This window comes from Triticum dicoccoides, chromosome 5B (genome assembly GCF_002162155.2).
Source record: "Triticum dicoccoides isolate Atlit2015 ecotype Zavitan chromosome 5B, WEW_v2.0, whole genome shotgun sequence".
Classification (NCBI taxonomy): domain Eukaryota; kingdom Viridiplantae; phylum Streptophyta; class Magnoliopsida; order Poales; family Poaceae; genus Triticum; species Triticum dicoccoides.
Genome location: NC_041389.1, coordinates 21,703,564 through 21,729,637, shown reverse-complemented (window position 1 = coordinate 21,729,637; position 26,074 = coordinate 21,703,564). Strand labels below are relative to the sequence as shown.

Here is a 26,074-nt window from a genome sequence, read left to right as displayed (position 1 = left end):
CCAGACGACAAGCCCATCACGCAACAAATAAAAGCACTCAACTCATTGTGTTCGCAGAAAAAAGTTGAAATAATTCAGGGAAAGAAACTTATGATTACAGTCCAGTACAGAAGTCTTACATGTATCGAGCTAATTAAACAATGTACCAAAGACCACAATAGTTACATAGCAATAAAGTCATAAGACTATCCGAGGAACTAAACATCTTCATCTTTATTCAGAGGTATAAACTAGGCACGGGGTATAACATATGCTGCTTAAGATCTTCCCCGCCCTGGTTAATAATCTAGAGCTCTTTTCATTGGTTGCAGCACAGACACTGCCTCCTTCAGAAAAAAAAAATGCTTATTCTGCTGTTGTGTTCTTTGCGAAGCTTGCCCACTTCACGACCACAATTACATAGACTTGATCATACGCCTTGTCGAAGAGCCGGAAATAAGCAATTCTCCATGTCCTCTTGAACAACAGTGCACAAAACACCATCCAGAACCCCACCACAAGTCCCAGCACAAGACCAAATTGAAAGGTTAGTGGATCAAACTCTAGCTTGCTGCCTCCGAGATCACCGTGGATGAAAGAATCATTTCCTGGACAATTCTTTTGGAGAGGAGGCCCACAAAGTCCACTGTTGCCTATGTATATAAGTGAAGGGTTATCCGAATTAAGGGTGTCAAGTTGCCGGCCAGAGGGTATCCTTCCAGATAAATTGTTGTAGGACAGGTTCAAGGCCTCCAATGATGCCAGACTTGACAAGCTCGGCGGGATTTCACCGGAGAGCTTGTTCTCAGAGAGGTCAAGAGATACTAGGGACTGCATGGCCCCAATCATGTTTGGTATTTGTCCACTTAATTTGTTCGATGATAAATTCAAATTCATCAATGCATCAAGGGAAGTGATGTCTGTAGGGATTTCACCAGTCAAAGAGTTACATGATAAATCAATGCTCACAAAATATATAAGTGTCCTACCATATACAAGTTGTTGTCCTTTTGTTACTACTAACAATATTTCTCCGACGTGACTAGCTCCTGGCTGGGTCATGCTGTTCGTGGGTCCACCATATGAATCTACCATACTCATGAATCCCTTCTGTACTTCTGTCATAAGTGTTAGGTTCAACATATGCCAAGGTATTGTACCAGAGAAATTGTTGCATGATAGATCCAAGTATTGAAGATACTTAAGGCTTGTGATGTTGACTGGAATATCATAAGAAAATGCATTGTGGCTCAGTAGTACCAAACGTAATTTCTCCAGATCTCCTATCCATGGAGGCAATCTTCCAGATAACTTATTCCATGCAAGATCCAAGAACTCCAAAGCCGTATTATTCTGCAAAAATGCTGGGAACTTTCCTGATAAACTGTTGTTACCCAGTAGAAGAAATTGCATGTTTTGGATTCCAAAGCATTGAGGAATTTCACCTTCTAATAAGTTGTTCGACAAATCCAGATACAGTAGCTGTTGCAATTTACAAATTGATTCGGGAATGTACCCACCAAGTCGATTTGAATAGATAAGCAATATTCGAAGTCGGGAGGCTTCAAATGTTGATGGTATTACTCCTGAAAAGTTATTGTTGGAGATGTCTAACATAGTGATATTTATCAGCAACGAAGGTATTGAGCCGGTGAGTTGGTTTGAACTTAGGTAGAGTTCCTCCAAAGCCATGCTATCCAGATGTGCTGGCAAGCTACCATTTATTTGGTTCTTAGAGACGTCGAGATATTTTGTCTGTGAAAATGTATACCAAAACCAATCAGGAAACTTGTCCGCTAAGCCAGTGCTCGAAATGTCAAGTATACTGACTCCATGTAGCTGTTGAAGCCAGGCTGGAAAAAGAGGACCCACTTGGCACAATGCAAAATCTGCAATCTGTAGCTTGAAGGATGAACACCAATCTGAATCCACTACAATCTTCAAATTGTTGTAGGACAAGTTTATAATCTTTAAACTTTTTAGGTTTACAAAGTGTTCTTCCGTGATCACACCACTAAGGTTGTTGTTTCTTAGGTCCAGATATAACAGATTCTCGAGGGAACCTAATTCAGTGGGTACACTTCCATCAAGGTAATTACTGGAAAGGTCTAGGATGGTTAAGCTAGTTGAATGCATAAGCCCTGGTGGTATAGGTCCAGTAATTTTGTTGCCTGAGAGATGAAGGGTAGCCAAATACTTCAGTTTTCCAAGCTCGGCTGGTATACCTCCAGTCAAGTTGTTGGTGTCTATGCCCAAATAAGTCAAAGCAGTAAGGCCACCAATCTCACTTGGTACATTTCCATTGAGCTGATTCTCACTAAAATCAAGGATGGTTAAATGCGCCAAATTCATAAGCCCTGGTGGTATAGCTCCAACAAGGTTGTTGTTGACCAGGTCAAGCTTTCTTAAGCTGCTGAATTCCCCTACAACATTTGGCAGGGTCCCCATGAATTTGTTTCCCCTGAAATGCAGCTCCTGCAATTTCTCCCATGCACATCGTGGCAACCCCTCCATCAACACTGCTATATCTCCATTCATAAGATTTCCAGAGAGGTCAAGAATTTCCAAACAACAAAGGTTTTTAAGGTTTCCAGTCTCATTCAAATTGGTAAATGACACATCAAGGACTTTGAGTGACGTCATGTTTCCTATTGCATCAGGAAGTTTGCCAAATAACCAATTCGCTTGGAGATTCCCCTGAAGACTAAGATATTTGAGGCTCGACACTTTCCAAAACCAACTTGATGCAATTGAGTGGTCCAAATTATTCAAGGACAGATCAAGCTTCTCAAGTTTCGTGAGGTTAAGGTGGGGAAGTGATTGGCTTGCAGTATCAAGTAAACATTCAGCAAGGTTGATAACCCTTAGTGATGGAATCATGTTCAATGTATGAGGCCAGTCAGCTATCCTTGAGAGATTTATTGTGCTCATGCTAAGGTATTGCAGCAAAGGTAGGTTTGTTAACCAGCTGATGTCCGTTGAGTACATCCCGTAATAATAACCCTTGCCAAGGTCAAGATGCTGCAACTTAGTCAGGTTGCCAAGCTGAGAAGGAACTCTGCCGGTAAATGTCATGCCAGAGAGGTTAAGATATCTCAAGTTCTCCATGGAACCCAAGAACTGAGGAATATGGCCATTTGGTCCTAGTAAACAGTTCATGCTAAGATCCAGGTGCTGTAGATGGTTCAAGGAAAGCAGAGAGGGACTTATCTCGCCGACCAATGAATTAGCATCACTACACCAACCAGCGGTGTAAAGGCCCGGGCTTGTATTGCGAAGGTGAAGCTTGATGACATGGCATGTTTGGTTACTGCAGCTGACTCCCCTCCACTGGCAGCAATCATGTCCATGCCACGAGGCGAGGACATGAGCGCTATCACTTGTGATGCCTTTGTGGAAGGAGAGCAAGGCGGCCCTCTCAGCTGGGATGCAGCCGCCGCCATGGGCATGCTGTGGTTGTGGTGCTAGTGCATGCACCACTTGTGAAGATGAAGCTATGCGATGATGAAGGTGGTGAACAAGAGATTGGTTGTGGGATGCATGGCGGAAGAACGAAGAGAAGGGAGTATGCTACAGGCTCAGCGTCTAGTATTTGCTATCCACCAGAGCCATACTACAAAGAGATGTTTGGCCATATGCCCCGCGGAGACCGCTGTCAAAGTCTGAGTCATTCAATCAAGTGTGGTTCATACAATTTTGTGGCACTGACTGTGATGGGAGTTAGTGCGCTCTAGAGTAGTGGAGCTGGCCTAAACATTCTCTTTTTGTCCAAAAAGTGATTGAAACTCTGTTGGTTAGGATTCCACCACCAAACTATTTTCTTATAATGTCTTTGAAACTCTGTACTAGAGTTAGCAACTTCGAACAGCATGTATGTATGACAGCAAAAAGAGATTGAAAAGGACTAGCACAAAATAACATACAGTAGTACGTACCTTAGATCGCAAAATTCTCCAGCAGATGAAGGATATGATCCTCCAAAATTGGTATAGCAAATGGAGGGCACAATTCAAAACTGGCTCCAGCAGATGGTCCTTCTGATCTACCGAACAAATCTGCTCTACGGCCTCGACATGGCCTCTGTCGACGAAACCCACCGCATCATCTAATTTCTGGGCGTCGGGTTGGCAAGGGAGAGAGGCGGTCGTCGGTAGGGGAAGCTGGCCAGCCGCGCCGCCACATATGCCGTGGCCGTGGGTAGGAACTGCCGCGGCGCGGCATCTGTGAAGGGGATGAGCAGCAGCGCGACTGGTGGAAGGGCGACGAGGAGAGGAGACACACCAGCGGGAGGAAGGAGCAGCTTGGGCGTGCTGACAGAACTGGATCGGCGATTTTGGGGACGATTCGAGCTTGAGGAAGCCGGCGGACTCTGGCGGCAGCTGCTGATGCTCTGTTTCTCGGCTAATTTGAGGGACAAGAAAAACAAAATCATGTGAGAGGCCCCGTTGGCTAGGGTTTCTCGTGCCTCCCGCCGGTATCACCGCCGGTCTACCTCGTCTTCTATGGTTGTGGTTAGGGCCATGGAGGTGTGGTCGATCTCGGTCCTTGCCGGTAGGAGGGCTCGATTTTTTCATGCTTTTTTAGAATTTTGTTAGGGTTCCTGTCCTGGCCAGAGAGGTGAGGCGACGCCTAGTCCTGGCCATCTCAGGCCCAGCCCTGTCGGCCCACCCAGGCCCGGCCCTAAAATCAAGGGCCTATGCCCGATGGGCTTGCCCATGGGCCGGGCCTGGGCTTGAGTTTTGAGCCCACCAGTAGGGCCTGGACGGGCTTGGGCTTGGCATATTGGAATTTTAAGGAAGAGGCCCGGCCCACGGCCCTAAGCCCTAAGGGCTTTTTAGGGCTTTTTACCAGATGGGCCGGGCTTGGGCTTAAAAAGTAGGCCCAGTGATAGGGCTTGGGAGGGTCTGGGCCTCAGTTTTCTGCAGTGGGCTTTTTTAGGCCCGGCCCGGCGGCGATTCCCTGAAGATGAAATAAGGTTCTCCTCGCCTAGTCCCCGTTAATTTCGGTGGTGTTTCTAGCATCGTCGGAGGGCGTGTGGAGTTTTGTCTCCGACAGATGTTGCGATTCGGTCGACGATTGTCTTCGGTGGATCCACATGGATCCTATCTGTGTTCATGTGTCTTCAAGTTGGATCCTTTCAATCTACGCTTCTCTTCATCGCCGGCGGTTGATGTTCCGGTGTGCTGGTCCTATAAGGCCTTAGCACGATGACTTCCTGACTGTCTACTATAACAAAGTTTGCCCGACTCCGATGAGGAAGGGCCGAAGACGGCGGCGCGCCTTCGGCTCGCTCCACTGCTTGCAGTCATCGCTATGTGGTCTAGAGGTCTGGATGTATTTTTTTATTTCTGGTGTTCTATGTACAATTTTTTGAGGGCAAAGCAAAGCTTTATAAATTAACAGTGTACGGGCAAATCACCCGCAACACAAACAGCCACAGCGGGCGGTACATGCGAGTCCCACTTGATACATTCATTGAAGCTACACGAGCGACCAAGTTTTGCTAGTTCATGAGCGACAGTATTCGCACTACGACGACATGCGTTAATGGACTGGTTGGAAAACCACATCTTCAGCTGTAACTTGATATCCTCGATGATGGCCGCATGCGATGATGCATCCGCCTTCGTGAAATCTAGCGCTTCCTGGAGGAGTTTGGAGTCCGTCTCAAAGATCGCCCTCAGTGCACCCACATCAACAGCCATAGAGATCGCTTGGGACATGGCAATCACTTCTGCCGCAAATGGGTCAGCGGTGTCATCTGTGCGACCAGCCCGCGCTAGAAGCACTTCTCCCGTGTGATCCCGGATCACCACTCCCCATGACACAAAGTTCTCTCCTGGCGTGAAGGCACCATCGAGGTTGATCTTAACTCTATCATGTGGTGGGGGGCTACCATTTGCAATCTGGAACGGATTTTGTTTTCGGTGTAAATAGCTGCATGTACTCCAAGGTGTTGCTCATGGCGCGCCTAGTCAGTTCGGCCACCTCGACCGGTAGTTCTCCCTCTCTGACTTTATTTCTATTGCTCCACCAATGCCACCAGAATGTAAGGATTTGCACTCGCATCTTTTCATCTAGCCCCCACAGATAGTCCTGCATTGCATGCACGGACGTAAACTGCTCTAGTTCAGCTCGGAATCGCTCCATTTGCATGGCTCTCCAAGCTTCTTTCAAGGATTTGCATTTGACAAATAAATGAGCTCCATCCTCGTCTGCTCTATCACAAAATAGGCATTTTGTGGACTCCAGTTTGACCCCTCGTCGGGACAGATTTGTACGAAGTGCCAAGGACTCATGTTTGATTCTCCAGGTAAACATTTGGACTTTACGTGGGCATGGCAGCTTCCAGATCCTCTTCCACGACTGGTCAGGGCTTCTAACAAGGTTGCCAACCATCATGTCGCTGCTCCCCGGTACCCCGCCCCGTTCTTCCTTCTCGGTCTGGACCTGAAGCTTGTACGCGCTCCGGACCGAGTGGTTGCCTTTCTTATCGTAATGCCAGGCTCTGAAATCATCCACCCCCTCTCGCAGCGGAATCTTGAGGATATGGCTGGCATCATCCGGCCAGAAGGTTTCCTTAACCAGGTCCTGGTCCCAAACCCCCATGAGAGGGTTAATAAGTTCATTAACCGAGGTTAACAGGCTATGCCCCCTTGGCGTGATGATTTGGCGAGACCAGGCCCGAGGTATCCAAGGATCAGACCAAATGTTCACGTTGGTGCCATCCCCGATCCTCCATATGTAGCCCTTTTTGATCAACTCTAGGTCCGTCAAGATACTGCGCCACGTATATGATATGCCGTCTCTTGGCACCGCTTCCAGGAGCTCGCATTTAGGAAAGTATCGGGCTTTGAGGATCCTGCCACACAGACTATCCGGGTTTTCGAGGAGGCGCCAACCTTGGCGTGAGAGCATAGCGAGATTGAAGTTGTGCATGTCCCGGAACCCTAAGCCTCCCACCGCCTTCGGTTTTGTCAGAGTGTCCCAACTGATCCAATGCATTGTATTCTCCTTATCCTGATGACTCCATCAAAATCTCCCAATGAGTGTGTTTAGCTCTTGGCAAAAAGTCTTGGTAAGATCAAAACACGACATGGGGAAGGTCGGAATCGCCTGCGCCACGGATTTCACCAGGGTTTCTTTGCCGCTCTTCGCTAGCAGCCTTTCTTGCCATCCATGAACTCGCTCACAGAGGCTCCTCTTGATGTACGCAAAGGTGCGACGGCGGGACCGCCCCACGTGGATAGGAAGCCCAAGGTAGCGATCCTTCCAATCCTCACTGGTAATCTGAACCTCGGCCTTCACTAGAGCCCCCATGGCCACATCAGTGTTGGGTGAAAACATGATGGCCGATTTTTCATGGTTGATGCATTGACCCGAGCAATTCTCATACAACTGTAAGATCTCATGGAGGGCAGCGGCCTCTTCCTGCTTTGCCTTCAAAAAGATCACCGAGTCATCGGCGAACAAAAGATGTGAGACACTGGGTGCGTTTTGGCAGATCTTGACGCCACTGATTCTTCCCTGCTCCTCAGCTTCATGCAATAACACGGACAATCCTTCGGCACAAATGACAAAGAGGTAAGGGGAGAGAGGATCCCCCTGCCTCAGCCCTCGAGTTGGCACAAAAGATTCTGTTAACACTCCATTCACTTTGATTTGGTATTGGACGGTTGTGACACATTTCATGATGAGTTCTACCCATCGCCTGCGGAAGCCAAGTTTGCACAACATTGCCTCAAGGAATCTCCACTCCACACGATCGTATGCCTTGCTCATGTCCGCTTTGATCGCGGCTACCCCTTCCTTCCCATTTTTCTTGTGCCTGAGAAAGTGAGAAGCTTCATATGCTATTACCATGTTGTCTGTAATCAACCTTCCGGGTATGAACACACTCTGTTTCTCTGAAATGATTTCTGGGAGCACCACCTTGAGCCTATTTGCCAACACTTTGGAAACCAACTTGTACAAAATGTTGCACAAGCTTATTGGGTGAAGATCTTTAATTATGTTTGGGTCTTTTACCTTGGGTATTAGAACCACCACTGTATCATTCCATCCCTCCGGAATTGCCCCACCGTTCAAGACCGCAAGAACTTCCTCCACAATATAATCACCCATAAAATGCCAGTGCTTCTTGAATACTATCGATGGCATGCCATCCGGACCCGGGGCTTTCAGATCCCCAATGTGATCTAGGGCCGCTTTCACTTCCTCCCGCATAAATTCTGCATTGAGTACATTGAGCATAGCAGCAGTCACTCGGGGTTGCACTTTGGCAATAAGTTCATCAACATGGGTGCCGGCTGTAGAAGTGAATAATTCCTGAAAATATGCACAAACATAGTTAGTTAAATCCTTCTCCTCTACTACCGACCCGTCCTCCCTTATTAGCTCCTTAATCTTGTTTGCTTTCTTGCGCACCGAAGCCATGAGATGGAAAAACCGAGTGTTTCTATCTCCCTCCAGTAACCACCACACATGCGCTCTTTGCTTCCACATAGTATTCTTCTTCTCCTCTAACTCATCAACCAAGCATCTTAGCCTTGCCTCCTCCTCAATCTTCTCTTGCGACACTACTTCTTTCATGCATCGCTCCAAATCTGTTTTCGCCTTTCTTAACCTCCCTTCTACTGCTCCAACTACTTCCTTGTCCCACACCTTCATCTTCCCCGCTATCTCCTTCAATGCATGAGCTACTCCACCATGTCTCTCCTCCCAGCTTCTCTCCCAAGCTTCCGGATCACCTATGCACATCCTTCCTCTTGTAGCCATCTCGCCTCAAAACAGAACCCTCTGTCTCCTCCCTTCCAACTCCTATCGAGGCCCGTCGTGCTGACAATAATGGGCCGATGATCTGAATGGCGAGGCGCCCCATTTACCACTGCATGCTCCGGAAACTTTGTATTCCACTACGTGTTAGCAGTGGCTCTATCCAATCTCTCACAGATATACGTGCTCAACTCCTTGCTATGGTTCCGCCATGTGAAAATGTCTCCTTCAAAATCCAAAGCCGCCAACTCGCAAACCTCCAACGCCTCCCCAAATCCTCCCATCATTCCCTGTGATCGCTCGGCGCCCCCCACCTTCTCAATCCCGAAAAGAATTTCGTTAAAATCACACAAGCACAACCATGGCCGACCATTTTGATGTTGTTGCTTGAGTAGCTTGAGTGTTCTCCACGTCTCCTTCTTCCTCTCCGTTGCCGACTCCCCATATATCCCAGTCATGCGCCAAACCGAACCATCTTCCTCCGTGATATCAACATCTATGTGCCTCCGCCCATAAGACCGTAATGACACATCCATCCCTCTCTTCCAAAACAATGCCACACCACGGCTTCTGCCCACCGGATTCCAAGCTGTCATGCTCGTCAGACCGAGTGTCCACCGAAACTTGTCCAATTCCTTCTCCTTAAGTCTAGTCTCTGCCAAAAAGAGCACATCGGGATCCTCCACTCTCCCCAATTCGAGGAGCGAACGAACTGCCGGGCCGTTCCCGAGTCCCCGGTAGTTCCAGCTGATAAGTTTCATTGTGTCCGGCGGGGCTGCTCCGGCAGCCCGGTCGATATCTGGTATGTGTTGCTACTCTCCTCCTTCCTCCCCTCGCCGACCCCTGACACGTCCACGTCCATCAACCGCCCCCTTTTGGCTTCCTCCTCCGGCCCCACGACCCCTCCATCCACCCCATCATGGCTCCTCTTGCTACCAACTATTTTCTCCAAATTCTGTCCCGGTGTTCGTTCCTTGTCCTCACTTCTAGGAATCCAATGGAACTTGGCTGGTTTGTAGATGTTGGTTTTGTCCGCCGAACCCTTACCACCCCCCGGCTGTGCGAGCTCCGGAGCTAGCCCCAATTGATCATGCTTCCCTGGTAATATTTCAGCAGCCGTAGCATTCTTATGCAGCACTCCTCCATTAGTAACGCTAGGCTCCTGCCTACCTTCCACTACTACCTGGGTCTGAGCTGTATTATCTCTCATCGGTGATTTCCTTTGCTCCGTGGATTCATCCATAACCAGCTTTTTTGGGTTCCCTCCGCGTGATGGCTCGTACTTCAGAAGCTTAACTGGGCTCGTTACTTCTTCCTCCCCCTCTAGTCTTCCTCCTTTCTTGCCCTTATTTAACTCATCTCCTTTTCTCCAGCTCAAACTATCACTTCCACTTCCGCTGCCCGTCCTACCACTCGACCGTCCAGTACCATAAAACCTGCTGCCTCCTGAATTGTCTGCTTTCCCCCTCCAAGCACGTTCCTCCTCATATCTGAATCTTCTTCTACCAATATCCGCTCGCAACCACGGACCAAACTGGGCTTTCTCTCCTTTGCTGAGCTTGGTAGCGCACTCCTTTGCAACATGGCCAATGAGACCGCAGGTATAGCAACAGTCGGGGAGAAACTCATATTCGAACCGGCACCAGGACCCCTCTGTATCCTCTTCTTCCTTCCCGTCTATGTTCATCTTCTTCTTTCTCTTCTCCCCTTCACCGGCCTTATCATCATCCAGGGTAAAGCCCCTCATTATTGGTTTGTTGATCTTCATTCTGATCTTTACCCTTAGGAACTTGCCTATAGCTTTTCCGTCCACACCCGCATCCACCTCCACAAGCCTCCCAATAATATTGCCAATCTCTTCTGCTGAATCCTCGTGCATCATGCCCAAGGGCAGGTTGAAAATTCTTACCCATATTGGAATCTCATCGAAGTCATAATCCTCAATCTGCTGGATCATAGTCCTCCACCACTACCAACTCCTTATCAAACATCCATGGTCCATCCTCCAGAGCCTTCCTCTTTCCCAATTCTTGTTTGAAGGTAAAAACGAATCTATTGTCTCCTGCGTCCCTGCAATTGATCCCCTTAATTGGGCACCAAACCCTTCCCAGAGAAAGGCTAATTGCATCAGGATGCACCGGCTTCTGCGAAACCACCCTTCCCACTGCCTGGCACTCCACCGCCTTACCCTTCTGCTTCCCCGTCGACCGGATTCTGACCCCCTTCCTCTCTTCCTCCGACAGCTTCAGGCTCCTCATCATACCCGCAATGCCCTCCATCGCCCCCCTGAACCTCACCGTCCTAGTTCTTCCCGCCTATGTACAATTTTGACAGTTGATGAATAGATTGAAAGTTTTTTTTTGCAAAAAAAGACACATAACTCGAAGCATATAATAGAGGGAAATGATTGTTATCATCCCGCGGATCACGCAAAATTTGTTCGCCACCTTGCATGATCGACTCATGGCCTATGGGCCCTCTTTCTCTCGCATATCTCCTCCCCCATTACAGATCGGGACAAGGCGCCACCGCACGCACCCAACGCACAAGCGCTGCTGTCATCGCCGAGATCTGTCCGTCGCGCCATTGGTGTGAGAGGGGCCAGCTTCTGCAGCCCGACCACCGCATGCCATGCCGCTGCAAGCGTCGCCATCGCTGCCTCGCTACCATGACCGTCGCTCAAGGGGCACGCCCGAGCTCCGCTCTAGCCTTCCCTCTCGCCTCCTTCGTTGCTCCGGCCAGTGATGCTTTTTTGTACTTTTCCGTAACAAAGGCCTTGTTGCAAAAGTACACCCGCAACATTATCTCCGCTATAGAAATTTCTCGATTCACATCGCGACACGTTTTCATTACAAAAATTCCGCAACATTGTTCATGTTGGAAAAGTCCTCCGGCAACATCATCTATGTTGCAAAAAAAACTACAAATAATCTTTGTTTCAAATGTTTCTGTAAAAGACCTTTGTCGTAAACTTTTCTGCAACAAAACCTCTGCTACAAATGTTTCTGCAATACAAAGTTTGTTGCAATGATGAGGACTGTGTTGAGCCACCGGATGACACCTCATCTAATGGCCGCGGAGGCGGCGGATCCAGCCGACGCATAGGAGGCCCTATAATAGAAAGGGAAGTAATTGGTTTCTGTCGGCGGACCACATGCGAGGCGTCCGTCACCTCCTCCTTGCGACACGTGTTTTGTAGTCCATCTAGTACTATTCCTAGAGGTTTCGTGCGACCGTGTACGCATGGCAGAGAAAGTTTTCGGCAACATCGTCCATGTTACAAAATTTCTTGCGCAACAACTCCCATGTTGCAAAAAAGTGAAAATGGAAAGGAAAAAAATATGTAACGTCACCACCAGAAATTCCGTGTCCGACTGTGCCGCCGCACGCTGATAAGTTTCTGCAACAACGACGTAGTTACAAAACAGTCACAACAACGATGGCGGTTCTGCTACGACATTATCTTTCATTGCAAAAAAATCCGCAACAACATCCATGTTGCAGAAGTCCTTTTTGCAACATTATCTATGTTGCAGAAAGGTGAAGACGGGAAAAAAATAATCTGCAACACAATCTCTGTTCAAATGTTTCTGCAACATAAACTCTATTGCAAAAGGTTTTGAAACACTCCATTTGTTGCAATGGATTGTGCCAGATCTACGGCCGCGGGATTTTTTAAAAAGATCCGCCGGCCAATGGGTAGCACGACCCTAATAGAAACCAGTGTGTTCTTGAGATAAATATAAGTTTTCGAAATCACTAGTTAAGGGTATGTACAATGGTGCTATCTTAGGACTGCCACATATGATAAATGATGAGGTGGAGGAGAAAGAACCCATAAGAAAAGGCTTGTCTTCTCTTATTTAAGAGAAGACAAGAGATGATCTCTTAGCACAATATGTCTCATCATATTTTTAGGAATAACTAATTATTGAAGATAAGACTAAGAGATGACCCATTGTAGACAATTTCTTTTGCCATCTTTAAATTATATGCAAGGCATAAGATAAGACTATCTTATCAACCATTGTACATGCCCTAAGGAGTACTCCTTGCGGAGAACACTCCAACTTCCCCAGGTTGTGACAAGTGGCGCGCTGCATGTGCGTCAATTGTCGCAACCTGGGAGTTTTCCCTTTTTTCGTACATCCGTTTATTCAAAATGTTTTATCTCTTTAACCGTGCGTCCAAATCTCGAACCGCTTTCGCCGTTGGATTCCTCGTGTCGAGATCTTCAAAACTAGTTCCCATGTTGATAGGTTTTGACAAACTTTTTTTTCACGAAAAAACCGGACAAAAAATGCAAACGAAAAAACCGAACCGGGGAACACGAGTTTTTTCCCTTTCCGAAATAGGCACGCCCATGCCTCTGACGAAATCACAACCGTGCCTCTCGCGAAAGAAAAAAAAAACAGAAAACGTGTTTTTTTTTTCTTTCCGAAAGAGGCACTCACCGGAGGCTGCCGACGCGAGAAGTATGGCTGGGCCTTGGGGAGGAGGAGCCCTGCCGCCGAGCGCCGCCGGCGCATCCCACGAGCGGCGTGTCCAGCAGCGGCGATTTGACCCGTCCACGCTCCTGACCGGCGACGGGAGGTGGTGGCGGCGGGATCTTGGAGACGGCGGCGGCGGCGGCACGAGAGCCTGGAACGGAGGAGGCGGGTTGGAGATTTGGGGGTCGGGGAACAGTTCTGGTTTTTCTTTTTCACTTCTCAAAATTACTAAGAAAACGTTTATCGTAAGGCTCATGCTACGAATCATCCGGGTGATGCCACGAAATTTTAAGCCACCTCGTGGACCGTCCGATCCGACTGACCGCGTCCGTCCGATCCCTTCCTGTCAGCGGTGGAACAGTCAACACGCGCACGTCTTCCCCTCTCATCACACAGACAGCCCCCTCTCTCTGCTTCGATCTCTTCACATCGGGAGTCGCCGGCGAGCGCTGCCGTGCAGCACCCGGAGTCGTCGGCGAGCGCTGCCATGCAGCATCCAGAGCCGTCGGCGAGTGTTGCAACTGAGCAAGAGTAGCCACCGGCGTGCGGTGCAGTGTAGCACCGGCCGTGAATGCCGCCTGCCGCCCTTGTGCGCTGTGTTGCAAGTTGCAACAGCACAGTGAGCGCCGCCGCCCCTGCTCTCCTCCTTGGCGGTGTGTTGTAACACCGGCGACGAGCGCTGCATTCGGAGCACGGGACCTGCCACATGAAAGCTCCATTGCAGCACCGAGCTTCGAAAGCCGCCGGCACCGGAAGCCGCCCCATGTGAATGTTGCATTGGAGCACGGGGTTGCTGCCGGCGAGCACTCCATTGCAGCTCCACCATCGGCGAGCGCTCCATTGCAGCTCCACCGCTGGCGACTTGCAGTTCTAGCAGCGCCAGCGCCAGCGCGTCGACGAGGTTCCTCTAGCTTGGTGTGCAGTTCTAGCAGCAAGTAGCACTGGATTGCTTGCTTGGTTCCTCTAGCTTGGTGTGCTGTTCACGATCAAGCTGGACGGCTTGTCTTGGTGTTTTGTAATAAAAACAAAGAAATGTTATATTTTCATGAGTGCTTTGTTAATTATTTGGTTAGCAACTAGTGGATGATCTTTTTTCATCAAAAACAGCAGGATTTCTCATGCTGCATAATATTTTTTGAAATAATAATAGTAATACATCTAGATAAATCCATTTGAATGTCAACTAATTCCGGATGGAAGAAGTACAAGCTAACCAAATATCTAGCAAGAAAAGAAAGACTAGGGTACAACAAAACCAACTCTGAAAACCACATAATTTGTTCTTTTTTAATCTATGGATTACTGGTGGAACAAAAATGGTGGTTTTATGAATCTGTTTGCAGCAACTATGAATTATTGGGAAAAATAACCACACAAAAAAATATTAATATTATGTTCTCATTCATAGAGCAACAACAAACCAATGAACACACGGACTATGAACAAAACAGTGAGGAGTTTGGACCAAAATTTATCCAGAAGCAGTTGTGACAAAACTAGTTTCCAGAAACATTAGCATTTCCTTGTCAATCTAGCTTAGACTCCCTCTATTCCTAAATACTCCCTCCGTTCCAAAATAGATGACTCAACTTTGTACTAACTTTATAAAGTCAGTACAAAGTTGGGGCATCTATTTTGGAACGGAAGGAGTATTTGTCTTTCTAGAGATTTCAACAAGTGACTACATGTGGACCAAAATGAGTGAATCTATACTCTAAAATATGTTTATATACATTCATATGTAGTAGTCCATTTGAAATCTCTAAAAAGACAAATATTTAGGAACGGAGGGAGTACTACATTGGATACTTGTATCCAGATGATAATGAAATTGGGTGAATAGTATACTACATACCACTCATGTATCTGCGACAGTAGCTTCATATACTCTGTAAAACAAATGCTATAAAGTAGAGTAATTCGGAAAATGCAGCAAAGGTATATTATGTGCTACGCTTCAGCTTCACACTGAACACAAAACTATCATGGTATCCATGCCAACAATCAGAATGTACAATCCAGCAAACTATCACTATCGTCTATCGTTCGACTAAATCGACACAACTTCTCAACGTTTACCCCACTTTAACTTGCAATCTACACCAAAGCCAACGCACATCGAAGAACAACCTGCATACGGGCAGAAAGACGCTACTACGTGGGTACAACATACAGCTCCCTCTGATCCTCCTTCCACCAAGCTAGCAAGAGCGCAACAACCGGTATCACCACAGCACAGACAAGGAGAAAAAGTAGGGTGCCAGAGCAGTTTCTGCTCCTTTTCCTGACTCTGGTCATCTTCTCGTTCTGAGCTTGACATTCTTCGCTTCGAGATTTGCCTGCACTGTCAGAACGCTCACTGTTGGTTGGTGGTAGCTTCAGATCTTCTATCGAGGTATCATTGCTCTGTACATGACACTGGCTGTCATGCTGAACAGAATCACAGTAGCCGTTCCTTTCCTCAACTTCACCATTTGTACATTGTCCTGAACAGTGCCGTATCCGTCTCAGAGATGGGCTGTCGGGTAATCTGTGAGTATCTCTTTTTGATTCACTGCTAGAGCTATGAAACTGGAGCTGCTTCCTTGGGGTTGACTGCATCCAAACGTCTTCTGAGAAAGTTCCTCGCCTTGATATCTGAAACAAGTCCATGAAAGAGAAAGAGAAAGAGCAGTAAATTTATTTGTACCAAAAAAAGGTCAGGCTTCTGCAATTTCGTTCTGCAGACCAAAAGCATGTATAAAGTGGAACCACTAAGAAACAGTTCTTCAATGCATCAATGGAAATACCATAAGCAGTCTACAAACATATATGTGGAGGATCTGTTTTGTATACGTGGAGGATATCTGTTTTGCGCATGAAATTAGTAAGTTCCTTTCGTACCATGCATCAAAAAGTTTGTTATTCCTATCATTTGAAAGATACCATTCCAGAACAGAGTACAAACGCTAACTCAGACACCATATCTTGACATGATAAGCCCAAAAGTTACTATAATTGCTCGTACATATGAGAAAGCAACCAAGTCATCAATCAATTAAGATGTGATGTATACCTGAGAGCATCGATTAGTAGTTCGGGGTGTTAAACACATAGGGCATGGATCAGCAATCCTTGTTGATACATCTGAATACCTCCTCACTGATTTATCTAGCAGACCAGCAGAACCATATTGTGCTATCACACCGACACCATCACGATAATCAGATACAATAGTGCGAGGAAACTCATCACTGGACATTTGATGTGGTCTGTCAGAACCATTGCTCAACAGTCGCCTCCTTACCCGTGCACTTACAGGTACACCTGAGTATTGCCCCACTGAAGGTTGGGAATCATGCTCTCTGAACCGATTAACAGATTGTGTATCATCGTACAGAGATTCATTCGAACCGCAGTCTCTTATCTCCGCATCATCCATAACAGAATGTGAATATGATCCCCTCCTCCTATGTCTTCCATCATGAAATTTTGCCAATGGACTAATTTTTTTGCCATGTCCACACTCTTCCTGCTTGTACAGTTTATTAGCAGTCTCAGCTGCCTGAAAAGCTGGAGTGCTGATCTCTGGCATGCGATTATTCCGCAATTGCTCCATAGCTTGGATAATGCTACTGATCTCAGAAGATATGATGCTCAAATCCAAAGTCTTCATGATGGAGTGTATCATTTGAATGGATGATATGATCATCTGAGAATTGCTTGCTTTAGTACTCTTGTCCAATATACTTAAGCCTGATCTTATCAAAGACCGCCCATAAGGCTCAAGTGTCAACCAGTTCTGTTCTAATAGAGCAACCACTAAGCCTAAGTGTGAAATGGTCTGGCAGCATACCTCCTCTAAGGCCCCTGAGACTTTTAAGCAGATGTCGTTAACTAACTCATGAGATGCAAATTGCCAATTGTTGGACTGGATAAGTGCAGTGACACAGAGAGCAGAACCAGAAGATACACTCTCCTTGGTGCTCATCAAGCAACCAGAAAAGGGACTGCAGAGAGAGCTGACGATCCCACTTTTCTCTTCTTCTGTTCCCAGGGGATCAATGACATAGCGCGATAATGTGCGTATCACCTTGGAGCAACCAACACTATGCAAGGACCCTGTGACTGATGACATGATTCTAATGATGGCTGAAACGATCTGGCTGATATGTGGCACAATGTTGCAGCCATGGACTTCGGCAGCAGTCTCAAACACGCATAAGAGCTCCTCCTCAGAGTATGAGCATGGCTTGTCAGGGTCACAAAGGCGGGTGAGAAATGGCGGGAGTGTGTTCGAGTTGAGTTCTTTCACATACTGCTTCCACCCTCTGAAGGCTTGCTTTTCGCTGACAGGATCTGCCACAGAGTCTTCCAGTTCTGCATGGCGTCCCGCTCTTAAACTCCTCCCCATTGCATACACTGGATATATTCATGAAACAGAAGAAAAATCCATGAATACAAAGTAAAACCAGAAGCCAGAAGTGGAAGTAAGTGAATAACCTTAACTGATCAACAAAGGATAGTCTATTCAATTTCAAAGTACCAAAATACAACATCATTTATTGAAAACGCTTCACTTGATTCGTCACCACCCACATTCTACCAAAAAGCATATACAACGCAAAAGAGAGCACAGATTCCACAACCCATAAAAGGAAATGCACAACAAACTACCAAGCTGAAGACAGGATCCCTACATTTCTGTGTTATAAAAATGTTCCCGACATAGCGCAGAAATGTAGAGCGATAAACCGACAAGATGCGCTCTTTTATTTCTAAACAAGCTTCCGAGATAATGTTCAAAGAGATCATGAGAAGCATCCTATACATGAAAAAAAAGAAAATCTCCAACATATTATTAACAACACCCCATAAAATTCAAAGAACACCTGTGTGAGTGCTACTATAAATTACAGCAGCAAATCTGCAGCAACTGCTGCTACCCTTGTGTGGTACCTTCCTGCAAAATCCCCCATCTTTTCAGTACTTCCCAAAAAAGAAAATCCCCGGTTTTCAATCAAACCACCCGATGCAAGTCGGAGGTCTTGGGTCAAAAGACGCCGTGGTGTTCTCACTACTCTCCACCGGATGCCCGGATCTCCAGTAGCAGCGGTTCGAGAACAGGGGGAATTTTAATTACACGGAGCGACCAAATCTTCCCCCCAAAACAAACCGCAACCCGCGCTACAGGTTGACTAGTCGAGTGTACCTGGGCCACGGGGAGAGCCGAGCCCTACCGGCGGAAACTAGGTTCGGAATCACGGAAGGAACACGCGGCCGGATTCGGCGGTCCGCGGCGTGGCAGAGAAGGGGGAGCAATCCAAGAAAGGTAGGGCTTGCTCACCAGCGGGGCGAATCCTCCCGAGTCCGGTGGAGGCGTGGAGAAGGAGGGGAACGCCGACGAGGGAGGGCTTCCTCCGCTCGCTTGCTCCGGTGGGAGGAGGCGGGGGGCGGGGAGCGGTTACGGGCGGGGGCGGCGGCGCCGGTGGGGTTTCTTGTTTCTTTCCTTTTTTTCTCTTTCCAGTGACTTTGTGGGGGAACGGACCGGCCGACGAAGAGGGGGAGCGGGAACCAAATTTTATTGGGTCCCCGACTGGGCCCCTGGGGTGGTGGTGTGGGTAGTCAGCGGGCCTCGTTTGGGCCCAGCCCGTCCCAAGAACACGGAGGGTGTTGTTTCGGGTTTCTCGAAAAAAAAGGAGGGTGTTGTTTCGGAAATTGCTCTTGGTTTGTCTCAAAAAAGAAAAGGAGATGCTCCGATTTTGAAAAAAAACAAAAAAATTCAAAAATCTGATTTTTAAACTTTAAATAGATCTGGAGAAAAACTGCGCATCCTTGTGAAGTTTTATGATTATAGATTCATGTTTGAGCGACAAAAGAAATAAAAAAGCATGCATTTTTTGCACATGAACTGTTCACTGTGAAGGTCCGTCAATTTTCGTGTACCTCACACCCAAATGTATTTCCTCGTAAACATAAAATGTAGTATACATCCCAATGTAGGCGCGTGCTTTTTCCAAATTTGTTTGAAACATGAAATGTTGATTTTTGCTTCTTCTTCTTTTTTTCATTCTGTTTATAGTGCATCTCATTGACAGATAGAACATATGTTTGATGCATCCGCTGGAACCGATGGTCATGAATGCTTGCTGCAACTCAATTTCGGAACTAACCAATTGCCAGTGCGGAAGCATACATATTCTCGTGATCCTTTCATCCAATGCTCGATGATACTTTTCATAATTAATGCGATCCTTCCGCTAAAAAAATGATATTCTTCATAATTAACGTGATCTTCCCTTCCAATGAATAATATTCTCCATAATTAATATTATCCTCCCGTCCAATGCTCGATTATACTTTTCATAATTAACATGATCCTCTCGTACAGAAAATGATACTCACCATAAGTATCATGAAACCAACAAGCGTATGAAATCAAACCAAACCACGACATACCATCATGACCACAGAATCCCTAGTAGTACAGATATGCACGTAAACTAAAAGGATGATATCATCTAGATCCTCCTCATGCAACCCCAATTCTCTCATTGTGGCTTCCCACCTAACTGGCATCTACCTTCTATGAACCAAACGCCCGCTGATCCATTGCTTTTCTCCTCACCCGACGAACAACTCGTCAAGTAACCAACCCTAAACCCTTCTGCCTCCCCAACTCCTCAATCAAGACCATGCAACAATGTGTGATCGCCTTTGAGTTAGTCTGAGCCATAATCACGGGGGGATCGAGCAATAGGGAAAAGTTTTCAAAATCATCGTCGATAGGAGATACACCCTAATAGAAGGGGGAAATTTATACATGCATAGAATTATACACATCTAAGAGTAATGCTAGACCCCCGTGGAAGATAACCTATGGATTTAACGGATGGGAAAATGTGAGATGTATAATTGGAAAACAGGGATGGAGAGGCCCACCCAATGAAAACCAGGGGAGGAGGGGAGTCGAACATGCGTAACTCGTGTGTGGGTGTAGGATTATTGCACATGTAATGGCTACATAATTATACACATGTAATCTCTTAGAGATCTCTCCTGCAAATATAATTCCTAAGGTCTAAACAATAATGGAAGAACCGGCTTATCTCTATTCCTAATGTCTCAGTTGGTAGGTCGCGTTCCGGGTTTTATTTTCGTCCCACCATTTTCGTTCGGTTTTTTTTCGTCCCACCTCCACTGATTTTTTTTCGTAGGTTTTTTTTTGGAGGTTTTTTCATCCGCTCCTCTCGATCCTTGATTAATCTATAATCGACCTTTTTTTTGCTAGACATGAATATATGTGCTCCACAGTATGTTTGCTCAACATGTTCGCTCAAGCATGTTGATTAGAGGCTGCACTGACTTGCATTAGACGCGGACCAGCTGACTGTTGTTCATGTAAGAAATTTACTTCCTTCATGTGCCCCTCATGATTATTCTGCCTATAATAGACCTTAGATAATGCTATTCAACCTGAAGTGATGGCGGGTGACTTTGGAGATATTTCATAGCAATATGATGTACTGCTTCTCCTATAAATGATTTTGCAGCTGCTTGTGACCAAATCTTGTTGTTCAGTGATTTTGGAGATATATGACTGTCGCTTCTCCTATAAATGATAACTTGTGATAATTCTAATTTTCTTAAATGCTATTGTAGTACATCAATGGAGTATAAAGAGTTTGTTTTCCCATTGAGCACTTGTTGAAACCAAAATGTATCTCAGTATGAGGAACAAAATATGCAGGTTTGATTTCTGTTGTATGTTGCTCACGAATCTGATCTGACTCATTTTCCAGAAAATTTTAGGACGGCCGCATGCTTATCCGATGTTTCTTTACTTCCTGTAAATCTTTTTAGTACCATTGGTGATTCAAGTTGTCTTGACTTCATGTATTTACATTTTCAGAATAAGCTGATTAATGTTGCATTTGAGCAGGCATTATTTGAGGTTAGATGAGAACCATTTTATCTTATTTTGCATAGCTTATCTTTTTTTTGTATGTATCTTTATTTGTCAATTGAATAGCACGATCTATATTGTTCCTCACATCCACTTAGGTATATCATGGGAGATACTGTACATGAGCCAAATTACAAAGGTCAAACTATTTTTACCACACCTCGCAAACCTATGAACGTTAGAAACAAAACGGCGTGGCAAAGCGCGCGTATACTACTAGATTCATGCTACACCACATGTTCGGAAATTACTATCCATCAGTTAGGAGGGCAACATTTGTATGGGGTGGTTATGCTAGACCATCACGACCTCCATAGCCACAAACGAAATGGTTTGCAAATGAATTTTCACAGCTACCAAGTTGTGACATTTGACTCTCACACTTATATACCTCCTTACCAGTGCAAATATGTTTGTATGGGTTTTGTTTTCGACAGGTTGCACTTCTTAAAGTTTTTGTGTGGCTGCACATGTTATGTCTCCCATATGGTTTATCTTTACTGGCATCCTATTGAATGTTGGGTTTTGATGGAAGAATGTGGGGGGGTCGGAACATAGAGGTGAAATATTTTGTGATAATTATTACTTTTTTAAGAAATATTGTCATATTTGAAGCTCTATTGCTTCTTAAACCTAATCATAGCTTTGTGCATGTTGAAGTTCCAGTCTTATTGGTAGTTCCAATGCAGCGACCTTGCTATGTAAATTCAAAGAAGTTACTACCTAATAATTCTCTCTTGCTATTCCAGCTACCAGAGAAGTTTAAAGAATGCTAAAAGGAATACACTCTAAACCCGGGGAGAAGTAAGCAGCCATTCATCTCATCAATGTATTTTTTCTTGGTTGCATTTGGTTTGGCAGACCTAAAATAATCACGGTTACTCACTAGGTTTTTGCAGATTGCACCTGTATATAATGTGGTAGATGCTACAATAGAGTTATATTCCCTCCCGGGTTATGTGTCGGACAGCTAGAGTAGTAATGTTGCAAGTGGACATCTGTTGTGGAACCATTACCAGTTATTGGTATTCAAATACATGATTTCTACTGCAAATATTTATGCGAATGCTTCCTTATCATGTTTTCTAAGCTCAAAAACCTCAATTTCTTCCATTTAAATTTTCTCATCCATAATGGACCTTTATGAAAGGAGGCAATTTGTCTATCTCCATTGCACATGAAGCGTCTATAGTGTTGTCACGTTTTTGTGTGTATGGAGATACTAAAAGGACCAGAATTGTTGTTAATATTGCTGCACAAATGTTTTGCAATTTCCTAAATCACTGTCAAGTTTTTGTTTCCTAACTCCACATTTATCTAGAAATCACTTGATTAAATGTATTACAGTGTCAAAAATAACAAGTCCAAATTTTGTTCTAATCTATGTGATGACATGTTTGATTTGTAGGGCATGGAGAGTGCTTGTGGAAATTGTTCAGTTAGCTGATGACATGTTTGATTTGCAGGGCTTATGTTGCACGAAGAAACAAGAAACATGTTTGATTTGCAGGGTGATTCTGCACTAATTATTCAGTTTGTTGTCTTTCCAATCCAGAAGAACTAAGTGCTTGATTTGGACAAGCCATGGTGACACCAGCTCCCAGCCATAGTGATTTGTAATTTGACAGAACTTATCCCTGGTTGCGTAATGGAGAAATCAGGGATGCCTAAGATCAGCGATGAGGCGGAGGCATGCGCTTGTCCTCTCAGCCCTTGTTTTGATGCCATGGTGCCTTTCACTTCCGTCCGCCTCTAGCTGGCGCTGGATGCACCTATCCCTTTCCGCAGTGCATCCATGTTGCGGTACAACACCACTAATGTGAGCACTGCTGAGTTAATTTTTGCTTTTATTCTTGAAATCATCTTTGCTCCCTAATTCTAAGCATGACTCTATTTGTTTGAATTATGCTTGCTACTTCATGTACTGCCAGCAGTATTCTTCTTCTTTTCCTTCACGAAAGTGGTTTCATGAACTCATAAGTGCTACACTTCGGTGGCCATGATATTTCCATGTGGCATCATGTCTTTTTCTTTCAGATCTCACGAAATTGTTGGACCAGTTCTAAACTTGATTAGTGGTCGAAGACAAAAAAAAATTTGTCTCATGTCCACAACCTTGGAGGAGGGAAACATCAAAAGTTTGTTAGTGCAGGACTGTGTCGGGTAGCATGTGAGGCCCCAACCGACACGCGCGGTCGTGCACCAAAGGCCCAGTACACATAGACGCTACGTCCTGGACTGTGGCTGCTGCGTCTCCTAGGACTATTTAGGTAACCTTTTCTAAAATAAAGGCAAATTGAATTTTCTTCCAATCCCACATGAATGTCAGTAATAAGTAAGCTACTGGTAATGCAAATCTTCAATGTCCAGTTTTTTTGGTAATGGAACATTTAGACCTACATATTAGATTCCAGGAGAACATGATGCGAGCAGCACTGGCACAAGCATGTGTGGTTAGATATTTGTTCAAAGGAATCATTACAAGAAAATGTGAAAGAAGAAGGTTTGGGAAATGAAAGGAAGCATTGATATTCACGATGGAGTGCTGGTTATAGGATGACAGACAACTAGAGGATGAGGGTCGCTTTCTTTCCGTTGATTAAAGATCTGGTGGATTTTCCCGACGCCAACTATTCTATTATTGGTATGTGACCTGCACATGCTATGGTTAGATGCACTTCTAATTTTCTCTCAAGCGTATACAGATTTTGTTTATCGATTTACCACTAATTTCCACTACGGCCTGAGTATTGATCTCATGCATGCTTATACATAATTACTATTGATTTACAGCCATTTGTGATTACCTTGCACTGTAATACAACAACAACAAAGCCTTTAGTCCCAAACAAGTTGGGGTAGGCTATTACTTTGCACTGTAATGAGGAAGATATATCTTGATGATGATCTCATTATTTGACATGAAATTGGCATATATGAGATGGTCTATGTGAGACTTGCGGAGACTGATGTATGATTATTTCATTTCATTTTGATTTCCAGAAAGTGTTCTTGCAACAATATGATAGCCTATGACTCTATTTTACCTTTTCTTATGAAAAAATGTTCTAAATTAGTTCATAATTTCATATGTGTTATTTTTTAAAATATCATATGTGTTTTCAGTATTAGTTTGGTTTTTCTTAAATGTAACAACAACTAGAAAATGGTGTAAACGATAAATGACGACGGCCCGTTCAGAGAAGATAGTTACTATATAGCTTACATGTACGGTGGTGCCTCCCTTGAGTTGGAGAATATTTTAGTTCATCAACTTGCAGCTATAGCAATGACCAACACAATTTCTCCTACGAAATTTCCATTCTTCCCCTGTTCTGTTGGTTGCTGGTGTAGATTTACTTCTTATATAAGATAAGACATAGATTTTTTTGTTACAAGCAAATTAGATTGGTCATGAAAACATGTTATTTCAGCAGCAGTTATTGTTTCAACTGATATCATCTTTGCTTACTGGGAGCTAGCTATCCCCGACAATAGATTTACGCTTCAGTTATATTCGACCAGTAATATGACGTAATGGTTTTGTTCTCTCCTTGCATTTGCCTCTGCTTTCTTGATTCTGTCCTTAAATGATGACTAGATATGCCCGTTGATAAAGTTATCTGATGTACATGAGGATCATGAAGTTATATGTTCCTCATGATTGGTGTTGACTAGCTACAGAACCTGGGCACTACTCAGTAGTCAGTACACCGACCACTTCAACGATGCAACAGATGCACCAACATCCCACTGTGCAGAACACATTTGTGTAGTCACTTTTTATATTACAACAAGGTTTACTCAGACACTACACTATGGCTTCAAACCTGGGCTAAATTTGTGTTGGCCTGAAGGAATGCAAAAAATACTACTTTGGCATATTGATTGGTTGGTAAGCATTGTATTTGAGTTTCGCACAATCAGTAGCATGTTTAGCATAACATTTTTGGTATCTAGGAACACTATTGTAGGGATCCTTGTTCAGTGTTGTTCGTTTACACAAGAATTTGTGGAACAAAATTATTTGTCAGGCCCCTTGCAGCCTACATGGTCGGGACAGGCGCTGGCAGGACGGATAGATGCTGTTTTGGTGCCAGTGGCGAGCTGCCGGGGTCGCGGTTCCTCGGCCAGGATGAGATGGGCATCTTGGTGCTGGCTCGGAGGAGAAAGACGAAGGTTGGCCCAGCCAACGATGGCCTGGCAAACGAACTGAATTGTCTAGGTAAAGGTTCTCACTGCCTTTCTTTTCCTTCCGTGTCTTCTTCTTTCCCATGTAGGTCACGTGTCTAGATTGCTTGCTAGATCTTGCTAACTCAACCACTTGATGTTAACTTTGTATGTGTCTGCCTAGATTGCTTACTAGACCTTACTAACTGGCCATTTGATGGTAAACTGAAGTACAATCAGGCTTCAGTTGTGTGGTCGAAGAACTGATTTTTTTCCTACTCCTAATAGGGCAGTGACTTCACTGCGTTAGGCTGGATGGTCTGATATTTATGCACAAACCGTTCAATAATTGTCCCTAAAAAACAGCAACTAAAAACATGAATTATACAGTAGTTCTCAAATTATGTTTCCGATAAGATCACCCGTTATATACATAATTTGATAAAGCTCCAATTTACCTAAAGAATAAAAGGCCTACGATGAAAGCATAGCATCCAGGAAAAAATACAACTAGATTATGAGACAATTTCATATGGGGGAATGAAAAAATAGAGAGCTTAAAGATTAAGTTGCTTCCTAAACTTTGCCCTTCACAATGGTAGAAAACTAAGTTCGGTTCTTGCTGGTTTCTTACTGCATGAAAGTGAAAAAAACTGTTGAGAATGATTAGATGACAATGAAACCTATAGCAAGCAATGCATTAGATGACAATGAT

At 45.0% G+C, this 26,074-nt stretch overlaps 1 protein-coding gene, 1 long non-coding RNA gene and 1 pseudogene across 5 annotated transcripts in view; 1 reads left to right on the top strand and 2 right to left on the bottom strand.

The window, feature by feature from the left end:
• Window positions 1-244: 244 nt before the first annotated feature.
• LOC119307116 lies at window positions 245-3,916 on the bottom strand (annotated as a pseudogene).
• Window positions 3,917-15,206: 11,290 nt separating this feature from the next.
• LOC119307115 (protein SINE1-like) lies at window positions 15,207-18,687 on the bottom strand. The gene is made up of 3 exons (XM_037583211.1): window positions 18,571-18,687; window positions 16,300-17,645; window positions 15,207-15,881 (listed from the first exon to the last, which is right to left on the bottom strand). Exons 2-3 carry the CDS (start codon window positions 17,635-17,637, stop codon window positions 15,399-15,401), a joined length of 1,821 nt encoding a protein of 606 aa, XP_037439108.1. The 5' UTR covers window positions 17,638-17,645; window positions 18,571-18,687; the 3' UTR covers window positions 15,207-15,398.
• A 1,826-nt stretch (window positions 18,688-20,513) lies between these two features.
• LOC119307113 overlaps window positions 20,514-26,074 on the top strand; it is a 9,843-nt gene continuing 4,282 nt past the window's right edge. For 2 of the 4 annotated variants that reach the window (XR_005149155.1, XR_005149152.1), the window contains exons 1-6: window positions 20,514-20,624; window positions 21,136-21,177; window positions 21,939-21,993; window positions 22,656-23,008; window positions 23,227-25,084; window positions 25,224-25,414. This is a non-coding gene — a long non-coding RNA (uncharacterized LOC119307113). The remainder of the gene's footprint in view (window positions 20,625-21,135; window positions 21,178-21,938; window positions 21,994-22,655; window positions 23,009-23,226; window positions 25,085-25,223; window positions 25,415-26,074) is intronic. The other 2 variants (XR_005149154.1, XR_005149153.1) reach the window with 2 other exon arrangements.